Source organism: Lissotriton helveticus, chromosome 2_1, assembly GCF_964261635.1.
Source record: "Lissotriton helveticus chromosome 2_1, aLisHel1.1, whole genome shotgun sequence".
Lineage (NCBI taxonomy): Eukaryota > Metazoa > Chordata > Amphibia > Caudata > Salamandridae > Lissotriton > Lissotriton helveticus.
The window spans coordinates 560,809,886-560,826,718 of NC_136059.1; the positions used below are offsets into that span (position 1 = coordinate 560,809,886).

Here is a 16,833-nt window from a genome sequence, read left to right on the forward strand (position 1 = left end):
ATGAGGTATTCCTTGAAAATGCTAGTACCCAATATCACAAAAGGGGCTCTGATGGTGGTTATAGCGTCACTGCACATTAGAAGCAAAACTCTGGCGGGTGAGTAGGAAACAACCTTCAACAATGAGAACGCCCACTCATAGAAACACCAACAGAATAAGAGTAGACAATTAAGGAATTAAGAGCTTTACTCACTTTCTTGTTCCTCCATTGTTTCGTTATTTACAATATCCACACAATTCTGGACATCATTCCAGCTCAAGTGGCTTAGGCCCTGAGATAAATTCTCAGCTTTAACAGACTGCAGTGTGGTTGCATAGCTGTTGAAAAAAAAAAAAAGAGGAATGTTTCTTGTGGGCGACTCTCCATGCTGTTTTTCATGATTTCCAGTAAAACAGCCGAGCAGATAGATAGCATAGGAAATTAAACATAGGTTGAGGTTTCCCTAAATCCAGGCATACACTAACAAATATTTGTATTATAATGCTGATATTTACATGTAGATGTAGTGCTTTATCATATTTGTCTGCTCAATTTCTGAAATGCGATAGGCAGCAAAGTGTGAGTGCACGTTTATCAGTTAAATAAATGTGGAAATGTACCATTTTACGACTTCATTTATTCGCAAAACACAATAAAAATGGATAAATACCAATAAGATGGCCCAGAAATAAATATGGATAAATACAGACGGAAATGTTAAAAACACAAATACCATAAAACCAGGTGCCCTATTTATAAATTAAATTGAAAATTTCATTTTCTTTTCAAATTCTTTACCAGCGTGATAAAGATCTCCATTCCAAATTCCAGGCAGTTCTATCGAGACTAGTACAAAATTAAGCTAACAGTTCTTCATAAAGTAATATTTTCTAAATCTGCAAACAGTGGTGAAAAAGTGATTGACCTTTTAGTTCAGCAATGAGTCATCTGTACTAAATAAAATTGAAACAGTCTACAAGTTGTCAACTTTAGGTTCATGGGAGTAAACTACAGGTTGCTTCCTGCAAAAGTTCCTTCAAATATAGAACCTTGGGTGGAATGGCACTATTGATAGGCTCAATAATCAAAACGGGAAAGGATCACTTGTCCTGCACAACCTTAGGCATCTTGCAGGAGCGGAGGGGTGTGTCCCAAAGTTAAAAGACCCTCATGCACGTGATGGGTATCTTGGTGTTATAGCGGTGTATCTTGGTTCTCCGCTTTTAGATCACGTGTGTGCATAATCATCGGGTCGATCAGGTTATGCAACCTCCACCAGGAGGTATTGACCCAAGGTTGAAGCAGTAGTGAGCCAGTGATGGGGAATTATTAAAATCGACCCGGAAAACCAGAAAACAACTTTAATAGGTCTGGGTTCGGGTCTAAGAAGCTCTGGTTGTTAGTGCATCCTCAGATACTTGTTATGAGCAATGGATGCACTCAGAGTGTGGTGGGGATATTGTGGAAGGGAGGGGGGTTAAAAATTGGTCGACATGTTTCTGCCTTTTGTGCCTTGGTAGGACTTATTGGCTTTCATCAGGACCGTTATGTGAATAACGTGAGGGAAGGGGGTGCGATCTAGGTGCTCTAAATAAAGTGATAAAGAATCGGTATATTAACCTGTATCTTGTTTCTAAAGAGGTCACAGTGTGCCTGTAAGGAGAAATAAACACAATTGTCTTTCAACAAACAAGGGAGGGGGGTACATGGGGATACACACCAAGCAGAATTCTGCTTATCATATCTATCAATTGATAGAACTGCATAACAACTACAAAATGGCAATACTTCATAGAGCGGCTACTATCAATGGCAATGTCAACTCTCCCTTCCAACTCTCCATACTCAGACAGAGGGTATTGGCATGCTCAGAGGTACGTGCTGCATGCATGTAATCACAGCGTTTTTATAAAAGTGAAAAATATTTTGTGGTTTACGACTCGTGCAACTTCAGAAAAGTACACTTCTTACTGTATCTTTGTGAGGTAATCAACATGGCTCACTTTATCTTTACCGATTGACACGATGAGATTGTGTGTGCAATATCGTGCTGATATCAAAAAGAGTGGTAATATCAAAAAAGGGTGCGTCTCATAGATAGCGGTCTGTTCTGTGTAAAATCAAATGATTACCTCGCGCATGTATTTAACGCGCTCCAATCGGGTAAAGGAGGCCTTCAGGTAGACTGGACAAGGGAAAGGTATAACAATTGGGAGTTAGAGGGGAATTCAGTACAATACTTGCGGTTCTTGGAGTTCGCGATACCCAGTGGTGATACCTGTTGCGTCCTGTCCTGGCGTCCGCTGTGAGCTCGCTGCCTTCCTTGCACCGGAAACAGAACCTACTGTTTCCGAATCTGTAAAATTATTTGGGAATGGCTATGATTGGTTCTTGCGTGTATTGCCATGGCAACCTTAGTCAGGTACATCACGCTAATTGCGGCATGGGTTTGTTATTGTTAATCTTACGGCCATGCTGTGTTCGGTATGGTTATTTCTCATAGCCGGTGCGTGAATGCCGAGCGTGTGAAGTTTTTTACTGAAAGGTGGTTGTCAATCCCTGGGGGATGTAGATTGTTTGTTTAATCACCTCTGTGCAGTGGTTTTACGGTAATCCAGGATATTTCAATGGAGGACAACAACTCAGTCTGGTGATATTATTGGTCCGTTGGGCATCTCTATTTGTTAGGTGATCACGATTGCATATATTATGCGAGTCACAGAGTCCATGTCTGATCATTTAGTCTTATATTCGTATATGATCATTGGGTCTTTTATTCAGATGTTATTTCTTGGAACGATCTTTCGGGTTCCTGGTTTTAGATTGGTATAATTAGGGGTGTTTCGATGGAGGACACTGCCTGAACCAGGTGATGTTCCTGATCCATTGAGCATCTCTATTTGTGGAGTGATCATGATTGCATATGTTGTGCGAGTCATAGAATCCTTATATGGTCATTGGATCTTATGTGATCATTGAGTCTTGTATTCAGATGATGATTTTTGGAACAGTCTTTCAGGTTCATAGTTTTGGATTGGGTTCACTCCTTTTTTTTAAGTTCCTTTATCTCCTATTCAGACTAAGCCAGGGAATATTATCATTCAATCCTTCACGGTCAGTGCCCAACCTATGTACCCATCTCTGCTCCTTCTCAAACAGGATTTTTTCAGCATTCCTGTCTTTGTTGGGTAGAGTCTCTAAAATGACCCAGTTAAGGTCTTGAGTTGTGTGACCTTTTTCTAGGTAGTGATTGGCCATTTTCGTAGTACTCTTTTTGCATTTCACGTTGCTTCGATGTTCACAAAGTCTTTGTTTAGCTTTCCTGCATGTCATACCAATATATCTAAGGTTACACGGGCAGGTGATCATGTAGACCACGTGACTGGTGTTGCAATTGGTGTGATTGCGTATGGTCCATTTGAAATCTGGTAATAGTTGGGAGTTCTTTTGTAGGTTTTGTGAGGTTGCAAACGGAGCATGAACCGCACGGATAGTGTCCTGTTACTTGGGGGTTCCCCCACGGGTCAGTAGGTCCTCTTATCAACTTCGGTGGTGGCCTGGTATGGACTAAGATATCTTTCAGATTCCGGCTTCTTTTGTTTGCAAACCGAGGCTTAGGCCATGACAGGTTCCCTGATGTTAGGATACGCCAGTTCTTGTTTATGATTTTCTTGACGTTGTTACGTGGTTACACAGGTGGCGACTTCCTCAGACGGTGGTTTTGGTATAGTTTCAAGGAGCGCCTCCCTATTCTGGTTCCTGGCGCGTTTTTTACACAAGTCACAAGCTGACGACCTGTGCGAAAAACTGCAAGCCCGGGATTACCCAAAGAAGGTGATAAACACATGTAAAAAATGCGCCAGAAACCAGAACAGGGAGGCGCTCCTTGAAACTATACCAAAACCACAGTCTGAGGAAGTCACCACCTGTGTAACCACGTACAGTTCAGTGACTAACAACGTCAAGAAAATCATAAACAAGAACTGGCGTATCCTAACATCAGGGAACCTGCCATGGCCTAAGCCTCGGTTCGCAAACAAAAGAAGCCGGAATCTGAAAGATATCTTAGTCCATACCAGGCCACCACCGAAGTTAACAAGAGGACCTACTGACCCGTGGGGGAACCCCCAAGTAACAGGACACTATCCGTGCGGTTCATGCTACGTTTGCAACCTCACAAAACCTACAAAAGAACTCCAACTATTACCAGATTTCAAATGGACCATACGCAATCACACCAATTGCAACACCAGTCACGTGGTCTACATGATCACCTGCCCGTGTAACCTTAGATATATTGGTATGACATGCAGGAAAGCTAAACAAAGACTTTGTGAACATCGAAGCAACGTGAAATGCAAAAAGAGTACTACGAAAATGGCCAATCACTACCTAGAAAAAGGTCACACAACTCAAGACCTTAACTGGGTCATTTTAGAGACTCTACCCAACAAAGACAGGAATGCTGAAAATATCCTGTTTGAGAAGGCGCAGAGATGGGTACATAGGTTGGGCACTGACCGTGAAGGATTGAATGATAATATTCCCTGGCTTAGTCTGAATAGGAGATAAAGGAACTTAAAAAAAAGGAGTGAACCCAATCCAAAACTATGAACCTGAAAGACTGTTCCAAAAATCATCATCTGAATACAAGACTCAATGATCACATAAGATCCAATGACCATATAAGGATTCTATGACTCGCACAACATATGCAATCATGATCACTCCACAAATAGAGATGCTCAATGGATCAGGAACATCACCTGGTTCAGGCGGTGTCCTCCATCGAAACACCCCTAATTATTACCAATCTAAAACCAGGAACCCGAAAGATCGTTCCAAGAAATAACATCTGAATAAAAGACCCAATGATCATATACGAATATAAGACTAAATGATCAGACATGGACTCTGTGACTCGCATAATATATGCAATCGTGATCACCTAACAAATAGAGATGCCCAACGGACCAATAATATCACCAGACTGAGTTGTTGTCCTCCATTGAAACATCCTGGATTACCGTAAAACCACTGCACAGAGGCGATTAAACAAACAATCTACATCCCCCAGGGATTGACAACCACCTTTCAGTAAAAAACTTCACACGCTCGGCATTCACTCACCAGCTATGAGAAAAAACCATACCGAACACAGCATGGCCGTAAGATTAACAATAACAAACCCATGCCTCACATAGCGTGATGTACCTGACTAAGGTTGCCATGGCAATACACGCAAGAACCAATCAGAGCCATTCCCAAATAGTTTTACCGACCCGGAAACAGTACGTTCTGTTTCCGGTGCAAGGAAGGCAGCGCGCTCACAGCGGACGCCAGGACAGGACGCAACCGGTATCACCACTGGGTATCGCGAACTCCAAGAACCGCAAGTATTGTACTGAATTCCCCTCTAACTCCCGTTTGTTATACCTTTCCCTTGTCCAGTCTACCTGAAGGCCTCCTTTACCCGATTGGAGCGCGTTAAATACACGCGCGAGGTAATCATTTGATTTTACACAGAACAGACCGCTATCTATGAGGCGCACCCTTTTTTTGATATTACCACTCTTTTTGATATCAGCACGATATTGCACACACAATCTCATTGTGTCAATCGGTAAAGATAAAGTGAGCCATGTTGAGTACCTCACAAAGATACAGTAAGAAGTGTACTTTTCTGAAGTTGCACGAGTCGTAAACCACAAAATATTTTTCACTTTTATAAAAACGCTGTGATTACATGCATGCAGCACGTACCTCTGAGCATGCCAATACCCTCTGAGTATGGAGAGTTGGAAGGGAGAGTTGACATTGCCATTGATAGTAGCCGCTCTATGAAGTATTGCCATTTTGTAGTTGTTATGAAGTTCTATCAATTGATAGATATGATAAGCAGAATTCTGCTTGGTGTGTATCCCCATGTACCCCCCTCCCTTGTTTGTTGAAAGACAATTGTGTTTATTTCTCCTTACAGGCACACTGTGACCTCTTTAGAAACAAGATACAGGTTAATATACCGATTCTTTATCACTTTATTTAGAGCACCTAGATCGCACCCCCTTCCCTCACGTTATTCACATAACGGTCCTGATGAAAGCCAATAAGTCCTACCAAGGCACAAAAGGCAGAAACATGTCGACCAATTTTTAACCCCCCTCCCTTCCACAATATCCCCACCACACTCTGAGTGCATCCATTGCTCATAACAAGTATCTGAGGATGCACTAACAACCAGAGCTTCTTAGACCCAAACCCAGACCTATTAAAGTTGTTTTCTGGTTTTCCGGGTCGATTTTAATAATTCCCCATCACTGGCTCACTACTGCTTCAACCTTGGGTCAATACCTCCTGGTGGAGGTTGCATAACCTGATCGACCCAATGATTATGCACACACGTGATCTAAAAGCGGAGAACCAAGATACACCGCTATAACACCAAGATACCCATCACGTGCATGAGGGTCTTTTAACTTTGGGACACACCACTCCGCTCCTGCAAGATGCCTAAGGTTGTGCAGGACAAGTGATCCTTTCCCGTTTTGATTATTGAATATACCTTGGAAACTGAATGGATCGGATTTCCACCTCCCTCCTTCTTGATTGAAAACTATTGATAGGCTGTCAGATAAAGTCAGGGCTTTGCGATGCAATACCTCAGCGCTATGGCAGGGTGATATATGAAAAGCATGGCGTAGATGTAGACTATCAAGAAGGACAACAATGAGTAAAGGACGTAAGTGGAGTGTCCTGCAACGGGCAAGCAGTTGTAGACATTAGGGTGGCCTAGTGAAGAGACTGAAGATTGACCCCGCAGAATGATTCTCCTTCTAAATCAGGGGCCTGGCAATATAACAGCTTCCTAGGCAGTCTCCTAAAGATTGCTTGTAATTAAACTATTTTAATCAGTTAATTGATTAGACAAGTAGCTGATGCACTGACCATTTCCTAAGCCACGCTAGTGGTCTTGGTGTTTAACAACATCGGCAAATCAAGCACTGAAGACTCCATCAGTCTTGTTTTAGTTTTTGTCCCGGCATAAAAACCCATGTTCAAGAGTATAGAGGAGTTCTCATTGATTTTTGGTGAAGACAAGTGGTGCATGGTAGTATTTCTTGACCTATCTGCAGCTTTCAGAACCATGGATCACAACTTACTCACATATGCTTTATGCACTGGGAGGGTAAAAGACGGCATGGTGTTGACCTGGTCACCATGCATTAACCCGTTTACCGCGGTGAACATTCCGTCGCAGTGCAGGTGTTCTACAGAGTGGGTGGAGCTGCGTCGGCCAACGGTCGTGAGCAGCACCTGAAAGGTAGTGCTTGCGTCGGCCACAGGCCGACGCAAGCACCGAACGGGTTAGAGCAGGTGAATCTATAAGGCTTCCTTAACAGTTCCACTTGGAGAATCACAAGTATCTATCCTAGCTCCCTACACCACCATTATTCAACGTGTATGTTGAACTTCTGGGTAAGATATCATCCAATTCGGGTATAGACTTACACTAGTACGCAAATGATATGCAGCTATACCACAAAACTGATAGCACAAGTGACATTAATACACTATCCCAATGCACTTTCGATATAACCTCATTGTGGTCTTGACGGAACTTAAACTTCACCCTTAAAAGACTGATTTGCTCCTCTTATAACTAAACAGTTTTAAGATCCTCCTTCCTGACTGGACTGCTACGTTACAGCCTTAAACATCATCTCCCACATCCCTATACATCACGTTGGATAGCTCCCTCAGTTTTGCCATCTAGATCAAAGACGTCACTGTGTGCACTATATGTCATCTGAAGTTGCTCCACAGCATCAGACCCTCCATCTCCAATCATGATTTCAAAACCACTGTACCTGCACCAATGTACAGATTGCACAGAAAGCAGGAAATCTAATAATCACAGTAAAAAGCTTCTTAAGCCCTCTTTTTCTGTGTAGCCAGGCTGATCACTGAAACGTACAAATTTGACAAAATTACTCTTTCCAATCTCCCCAAAACGATTAACACGTAATTTTCACTCTCCTTATAAACCAGCATGCACAATGTCATACACCAATATATCCACCACCTCTACCCTCCGCTTTCTCAATCTCACAGAAAACTGAATCTAGCAGAGTCGAATCAACAATATTTCTTACAACACAGTTTCATAAAAGCACCCCTATCTAGCACACCTCCTCAGGGAATGCACCCAGCATCTGCAAAGCCCTTCCAACCTCTATGAAATATGCTCTCTCTGTAAAACTCTTCAGGGCCAAATTAAAGGATCACCTATTAAACCTGGCCAAACATTGGTTGCTTTGGTCACGTCAATAAACGTACCCTGCTATTGATAAATACTTATGACAGTTGCACTACCACTGTATTGCTTCGGGCCTTAAAAGCATAATACTGTATAGACTTTTCAGTTGTACAAGACACATTTAAGTCAAATTCTTGTCACCAAGTAAAAGGTTCATGAGAGCTCCATGTCAACCTCACATCGCATCTATCGAGCTCGACTGTTTGCTACTAGCTAACCAGAGATTCAAGGAGGCATGGGACACCAACATTCTGCTGCAAACCTTTTATACTGCAAAGTGGTCAGATAAAACAGCTATTGCATAAGCCCAACTGCTTGCTTCCTGGTGTTTTTTTGAGTTATTGTTCTGCCAGGATGTGGCTGCATGTGATACAAAGGTGGTGAGAGAGGATCAGTTTATTGGAGAGCATCGCTTCCCCTTACCTATAGTAGACGCCAAGTAGAGGAAACAAACAGACTATGACAATGGTGTGCTGATGAATAATTCCTTATTACCCTTTGGATATTGCACTGTCTCTACTGATGGTTACAGTGGGCCTCTGACCATGGAACTGTAAGGGCTCATCGGGAGAGTGCCTCCTGTGCAATTCCTGCTCTTTGTCCTGGACACCAGTTCCCCTATCTTGCCAATGAGTGAATGCCACATGGAGAAGGTCCGAGTACTTGAAAACATGCTCTTTAAAGATGATACAGTAGGTTTTGAATATGTGTTGCAAGTGGAGTTAGTCTATTTCTCTACGTGTGGAAAGTATATGGCTTTTATTGAGTGACAGAATACATTGAATGACAGTCCCTCATGCCTCCAGTCTGACTTGTAAAGGGCTCAGCACTACCCCTTCTGGCATGCCATGTGGATGACTCTACTATTATCCAACTGTCTTAGTATGCAACAAGTTTCTCCCCATCCTGAATGGTCTGCCATGTGACTGCCTATGCGTCCTGCCCTACCACGACTAGCTTTACATGCATCCTTTCTGATACAATATCAGGTTGTCTCTTCAGTGGCACAACCAACATTGCATGCTTCACCCCCAATGACCTGATATGTGACATGACTCTGCCCCGGGCTGTCGCACTTACATGGCTAGTGCCTCTTCCCTAGGTCACCAGTCGGAGCAAGATAAAATGACTTGTCATCTGATATTTGTCAGGTGTGCTAAAAAAAAAGTTAAAAAGTAATATCTGACTGGGTTGATGCACCTTCTCTTACTCTGGAACAGTTCTATGAAATGCTCTCCCTTTCTCTCTATATGCTACCCAAAGTCTTCTAGTTTTTTCGTAAAAACGTCACAACTCACAATTTCAAGCCCTAACTTGATCTCAGCATGACTTGAATTCTCACACCAGGTGAGAAGGGAAAGGGAGATGGCGGATTGATTCCACCGAGAGCCTGCTCCATTCTCTTTTCCTACTCACCGCCACCACTACAAGGCCGGTGATTGTCGAGGCAGCGTGCGGGAAGCAGTCCTTATACTGGTGTTTCTTCGGCGGATTCTCACCTGCAAGGGCATTGGTGCCACATTTGATACCACCAATACCACTGCAGAGGAGTGTCGGCTCTGCAGAGGAGGATCAGATGTCACCACAGCATTGACTGACACTGGCGGACAATGCGGCATGGTACCCTGTACACTACTTATAATTTCACAGTGGTTCCTGAGGGAGTGTTTCCCTGGCGGACCCTGTGGCTTTTCCTGGACTGTTTTCTCTCTTTGCAGATGCTGCTGTTTTGGGCTTGCCGAGTATAGGGACTAGCATTTCTGGCTGTGAGCCCCCAGCTGTATTTGCCCAGAGCAATTTTTCAGGACACAGCGATGGCCGCACAGTAAGCTAATACCTCTCGAGGGACCTGTAGCACTCGAGGGGCTGCTAAAAATCAGGGTTTAGAGCTTGCGATGCAACAGGAGGAGGACCTAGGATCCAACCCAGCACCCACACCCCTGGTTAGTACACCCACATAAAGTGGGGCGCCCTATTCCGAGGCAACTAAAGACAGGGGTTGCACAAGAGGTGATTGTGGCCGAATCTAATGAGTTGATACCGGGAGAAGTATTTCATCTGGTGGAGACTTTAATGGCAGCAGCGATTCCACCGGTAGGCGTAACTTCGTCTCTGCACCAGGTGCAAGGGTGCGGATCAGTATGTGGATTGGGCAAGAACATGTTAGGGTCAAGCCAACAGGGGATATCCTGCGATTCTTTTGCCCTGGCTTATTGACAGCTAAAATAGGGCTCCTACCTGATGTTACTGGAGTACCCGCTGTGCAGGAATCTTCATTAGAGGCTCCATGGGCTATCACACACCCAACAAATGTAAGTTCTGCTTCTGATATTTCTATCTACCCAAGACAGGTGCCGATGCTGATGGCTGTCCATGCACTATAAAAGGAAGGATATAGAGGATGATGAGGGCTTATTGCTGGGCGGAAATTTGGGAGCCTCCATACACTGTTCTGCAACAGAGGCGGATGTACAAGCGACTGCTGAAAGTGATCGTCTATCTGCCCCAACAAATCTGGATTGTACGTGTCAGGCAGGTACTATCCCGCCCAAAGCGTGTACCTCCCAAAAATACAGTAGTGCAAACCAAGCAGGAAAAGCCCATAGATCAAGGCACAGCTCACCCTGTATCCAAACTTACAAAGCAACAACATGTTGGCAAGCCAAGGGGTCAAGAGTAGTCCACTCAGGAAATGGGTAACCCCAAAGGTTGAAGTTACATCAATTATTTCTCGAACATCTGCCACACTTCCTATAGATGGAAATCAGAACCTCGAGATCCAGGCTCTGCATATATGTTCAACACTGAATGCTGGTTCTCCCTCAGATATATTGTCTGAGACACTATAGGACCATTCCCCCTTACTTACAATCAAGGAGTCTGCGGGAGGAATGGAAGAGGCTGCACAGAAACCATCCTTAAGATCAATTATGGTAGCCTTGCAGGCTCTATGGGCCGAGGTGCGGGATTACTATACTCAGGCTAGAGCAGAAACGCTGCAGATGCAAAAATCGCTGGAGGAGGTTTCTGGTCGGATTGATAATCTTACAACAGATGTAACTGAACTGCCGCAAAGAGTAGCCTCTAATGAGGAGACAGTGGCGACAATAGTTAATTCTATGGCGAGCCATGAGAATCAGCTTAAATTCCTCCAAACTTCGATTCAGGGCATTGAAAACCGGCAAACGAGGAACAATCTAAGGATATTTGGTATACTGGAATGTAAGGAAGGGTCTGATCCTCGACAATACATGGTACAGTTATTTAGAAGGGCTTTTCCATATCCGAGTGACTGAGGCTGGGATTCACAAATACAACGTGCCCACTGTTTCCCCCCCTCAAACGCAATGCCTCCGGCCCTAAGGGCTCACGGCCATGACCTATATCAATATATATTGGGAAAGTTCTCTTGAGACAGGCTATCTCCTTGACTGCCGACCAACGTCTTAGGTCTCAGTAGATGGCATAACTGTAGCCCGGTCAGATCTATGCAAAGCTACAATGGACCGAAGACGGAAGCTTCAACAGTTTAAGGCTGCTGGCGTATAGGAGCCTCCTCGCCTCAAGATTGTGATGGATGGACATGTTCAGGTGTTTTTTCTGAGGAAGACACAGCTCAGGCACTCGGTCGACTAAAGGGGACAACTAATAAGCACACTTAATTCTCAAACTATATATTTTTTCTGGCTCTTGCCTTATTCTTTTCTTTTCTATTTGCTCTTGGTGGTTGGTGGTGGTGGGCGGGGTGGTTAGGCATGGGGGCTCTCTTTGGGCCTTTTTCCATCAATGGCCACAGGTTGGGGTGATTCCTGCCTTAGGATATGAGGGAGTGGGGGAATTTGGTGGGCTGTTGTGGGTGCTGGAGTAAGAGGGGTTTCATGGAGTGCCCTTTGATGGCAGCTTGGCTGATCTGCAGGGGGTTGGGGAAGGGAGAAATAGGTCATAGTTTAGTGATTACTTACAGCTTGAATGTTAAGTTATTTAATGGATATGCAAGACTCATGGTGGAATATCAAGGTATGGGAATCCAGTTATGTTTATGTTGTATAGATGGCTAAAATGGCATAAATTCAATGTATGTGTTGGAATGTGTCAGGGATTAATATACGGGTCAAGCGACAATTGGTCCGGGGGGAGAAAGGATATTATAAACCAGATTTGATGTCGCTAATGGAGACGCATTTGGCATATTAAGATAGAGCCCTCCTTAGACAGCTGAACTATAAAATAGTTGCCTCTACATGCCCAACTACATCAATTCAGGGGGTAACTGTCCTCTCTTCTAATTTTAAAAACGGCTGCTGACCCAAGGGGTAGATGGGTATTGGTACAACTTATGTTAAATTCCTTTAAATCTGTGCTGTGTGTTGTTTATGGACCAAATATTGATGACCCTGAAATATTTGATAAACTTCCATTTGAGCTATTGGATACGCGGGAGAATTGAGTTAAATGGGAGACTTCAACTATGTTATGAATTATCGCATTGATTCCACTAACCTTAGGGTTACCTCTCGTAAACCCAGAACTAGGACATCCCTGAATGACCGGGTGATGTTTGGCGGACTCTCTATCCATTAGACCCTGGTTATACATATTATTCTCACCCACACAGGCACTATTCAAGGATAGATATGGTCTTAACTAAGCGCACATTGTTAGATAACATGAAGATGACTGTATGCCCCACGGTAGCCTCAGACCACAATCCGATTTTAATTTTTCACTCGATCTGAAGTGGGATAAGGCTTATAGACCTACGTTTACCTTTCCGCTGCATTTATTGGTGAATAATGAATATATACAGTCTAGTTTAGGTTTACTTAGGGAATTTTTTTCCAGTAACTGAGGATCGGCTTCCCCTACAATAGTATGGGACACTGAAAGCATATGCACGTGGCATAATGCTACAATACATGATCAAACAAAGAGCTGTTACCGAATAAGCAAATACTCTCCGACAAATTGTTCGCCAACTCGAGATACAGCACGCCCTTAACATTATTCAAGGTGCTATAGATGAACACCAAAAATGTTGCCAATTGTTAGAAATGCTATCTTGTGCAGGACATAGACTGAAAAAACTGGTATCGGCTAGGTTTGTAAAACAGACCGCTTCAGTATGAATATGGGGAAAGGGTCAGCCCAGTTCTAGCATACCAAATTGCAGAAAAACAAACTAAGGGTAACATTCAGGCCATTAAGGGATTGGATGGCAAGCTTTATACAAAATCAACACTTATTTTGGAACAATTTTCTGGGTTTTATAGTAAGCTGTACAGCCAGTCACAACATTTTGATCAAGTTAAGTGCTGGGATTATATTCAACAGTGTCATTTACCTTCCTTGTGGAGGAGCAGGTATATGATTTACAGATAGAAATTTCAAGTCTGGAAATGGAAGTGCACTAATGGCCCTATCGTCAGGCATAGCTGCGGAAGAGGATGTGCTCCCGAGTGAGTTTTATAAGACGTTTGGAGAGATATTGAGGGTGGAATTTCTCTCCTATATTCAGGCTGAAGGGACTATCCCAGATAGCAGGAACACAACTAATATTGTGGTTTAAAAAAAAAAAAAAAGGATAAACAAGCTGACGACTTGGGTTCTTATAGGTCTATCTCGTTGATTAATGCAGACGCTAAATGGTTTGCCACAATTTTAGCTTCTAGTCTTGTTCCATTGATTTTAGGTCTAGTATCACCACAGCAACATGGATTTGTCCCAGGTAGAGATGCTACAGAGCATACTAACACAGATATTATGGCATTTGATATCGCCGGAAAATGTAATATGAATATGGGCATGATACTTGACGCAGAGAAGGCATTCAACCGGATGGTCTGGGATTGCCTTTGGGTCACATTATTTGCTTCTGGCATTGGCAATGAATTTGTTAAAATGATTCAGGCAGTTTACATGACCCCACACGCCCGAGTCGTGCATGATGGGAGTTACTCTAAGCTATTTCACATTTATTGAGGGATAACATGGGGGTGTCCACTATCGCCTCTCCTCTTTCCTCTTTACATCAACCCATGTCTACAGTCCCTTCTTAGAAACACAGATATCCAGCCATGAGTCTTTGCCAATCAGCAGCTTAAACTCAACGCTTATGCTGACGATGTGGCAGAATTTTCTTCCGACCCTGCATCAGTTGTTACTCTGATTTTTCATGCAGCCAGTACTTTTGGGGAGTTCTCTGGCTGTAAGTTAAATGTAGGTAAAAGTCAGGTACTTCTTAATTAGATGACTGACTCTGCAAATTCAGGGGGTTACCACCTCTATGGCTTATTTAGGCAACGGGTTGTGCTCTGTGGTTTCTAATATCATTAAATGAAATTATAAAACCCTACTATCTACATTGATTATTAAATTAAAGTCATGGAATAAGCTATATCCTGATTTAATCACCGCTGTGCGGCTATCTGGTGCAACATCAAGTCATTTCCTTATCAACTGAGGCACCAGCCAGGGATCTCCCCATTCACCCCTCCTATTTGCCCTGGCCGTGGAGCTGCTCGCCGCTTGGATACGGTGTGATGCTTTCTATAGTGGGTTCGAGTGGACTGGAGACATTTCACATCGCATAGCCCTCTATGCAGACGACATCCTTTTTTTTTCTTGACACAGCCTCATCACACCAGGCCCCGGATAAGTCAGGTCATGCGTATGTTCAGCGTGATATCTGGCCTGTATATGAATCCCAGTATATCCTAACTCTGGCCACTTTGGGGCCCACTGGGAGGTGGAAGTTGGATGGATGGCCTGCAGCACGTGTCTTAGGGCTTAACTTACTTGGGCGTCTTTGTAGCAGACCAACAAACACTCTCATGGTCCACAAACTTGGAAAAGGTGGCCACCAAAGTTAAAGCAGAAATTAAGAACTGGGCTTCGCTACCTCGCTCACTCTATGGACGATCTGCCATCTTCAAGATGGTTTCCTTGCCGAAGTGGCTGTACCAGCTCCAGCCCCACCCATTTCTGATTCGGATGACCTGGTTCCGTCAATTGAACGCCGCCCTGGGCCAATTCATGTAAGGTGGCTCCACAGCTAGGTCCTGAAAGAATGGTTGTATGGGCCCAGGGACGAACCTGCCTATAAGTTGGAGCGCTGGATCATGGGCGAGCCATCCGTATGCCCTCTTCTGTATAGCAGGGCTGCACCCGTGGACTCGTCCCCTCCCCCCGCCAAATCGGTGGTTATTCTGTACTGGCAGCAGGCCTCGCGGCGGATGGGTTGGTGGGGACGCCTTACTCAGGAGACTCCACTGTGGTGGAACAGCTTACTTCCTCAGGTCGCAGACCTACAGGGGTTTAACGGCTGGGACAATATTGGTATCTCAACCCTGGGCGATGTCATGCGGGGTCCTATCATGAAGTCCTTTCAAGATCTACAAGAGGCATTCTCTATGCTTCACTCCAGATACAGAACGCCGGGCTGCTGCTGCACAGAAAGCCTACTTGAGTAAAGGGCCAGGTTACTTGCATAAAGTACCATCTACTATGCACTGACTGGGAACCCACACTCAGCAGTAGCCTCACACCAGATCAAGTTCCAGTTTTGAAATTATTCAAACAAAGAGGCTGGCTTGTGAGAGTCTAAAGCTCCACACTGAAATGCCTTTGATCCAAGCTTGAGGGCAGCAAAACTGTTCAGAAAATACTGAAATGATGGTCTTTGACTGAACACCATTATAAACCCCAGTAAAAGGTTTCTGGATTTGGGCTAACCCACCCACTTAGAAATTACCAACAACATTAAATACTGGTAAATCTGCTGATAGGGTGAATTAACATGAATTACAGGTGGAACCTTTAGAATTAGTAATTACAAGAGAAATCAGTAACTCCTCATCCCATTTCCCCAGTAATTCTGCATTTCGCTCCTGGCTTTCACCAGGAAATTAATCTTCGGATGAAAGAAAACAGATTTGCTGTGCTCAAACGTATCTCAAAATTCTGATACGGTTTGTGACTGCCATTGCTGATTCTATTGGTATTTAGCATCCACTCAGTATAGAGGGAGGAGAGCCACTGAATGCTCAGGTCAAGCTCGAACCAGATGCTTTGCTCTGGCTCAGCTCGAGGGTGAGGGTGTGTAATAATGGCCAGAGCTGCCTACTTTGACACTGGGGATCCAGGTTCGTGTCTCGGCCGCCGGCTCAACTGCCTGTGATTCTGGGCAAATCATTTAGTCTCCCCGCGTCTAGGAAATGTGCCTGGAATCCCTCATGGGTGATTTGTTGCACCATACAAATCCGATTATTCTTATTATTGCTATGACATTACCACACAGGCTAATATGCAACGCAAGCATCTTTACCATGCAGGATTTTACAACAAATATGCCTTTCTCACACATGCCTTCATAAAGAAAATATAAGTATTTTGTAGATAAGTGTGTGGAAAAAAATATATATACACAGACATATTCATGAAGATATACATATATATATTTTTTTCAGGATTTATGGTGATTATGGGTTTTTGGGTGTCATGGGTAATTATAGGGTTTAGGGTGGGTATGGGTTTTTGG

General features: G+C 43.8%; 1 protein-coding gene across 2 annotated transcripts in view; it reads right to left on the reverse strand.

The window, feature by feature from the left end:
- IQGAP2 (IQ motif containing GTPase activating protein 2) overlaps nt 1-16,833 on the reverse strand; it is a 1,127,142-nt gene that overhangs the window by 393,102 nt on the left and 717,207 nt on the right. For both annotated transcript variants that reach the window (XM_078675224.1, XM_078675225.1), the window contains one exon: nt 194-318. In XM_078675224.1, coding sequence (XP_078531350.1) covers nt 194-318 — 125 coding nt within the window. The remainder of the gene's footprint in view (nt 1-193; nt 319-16,833) is intronic.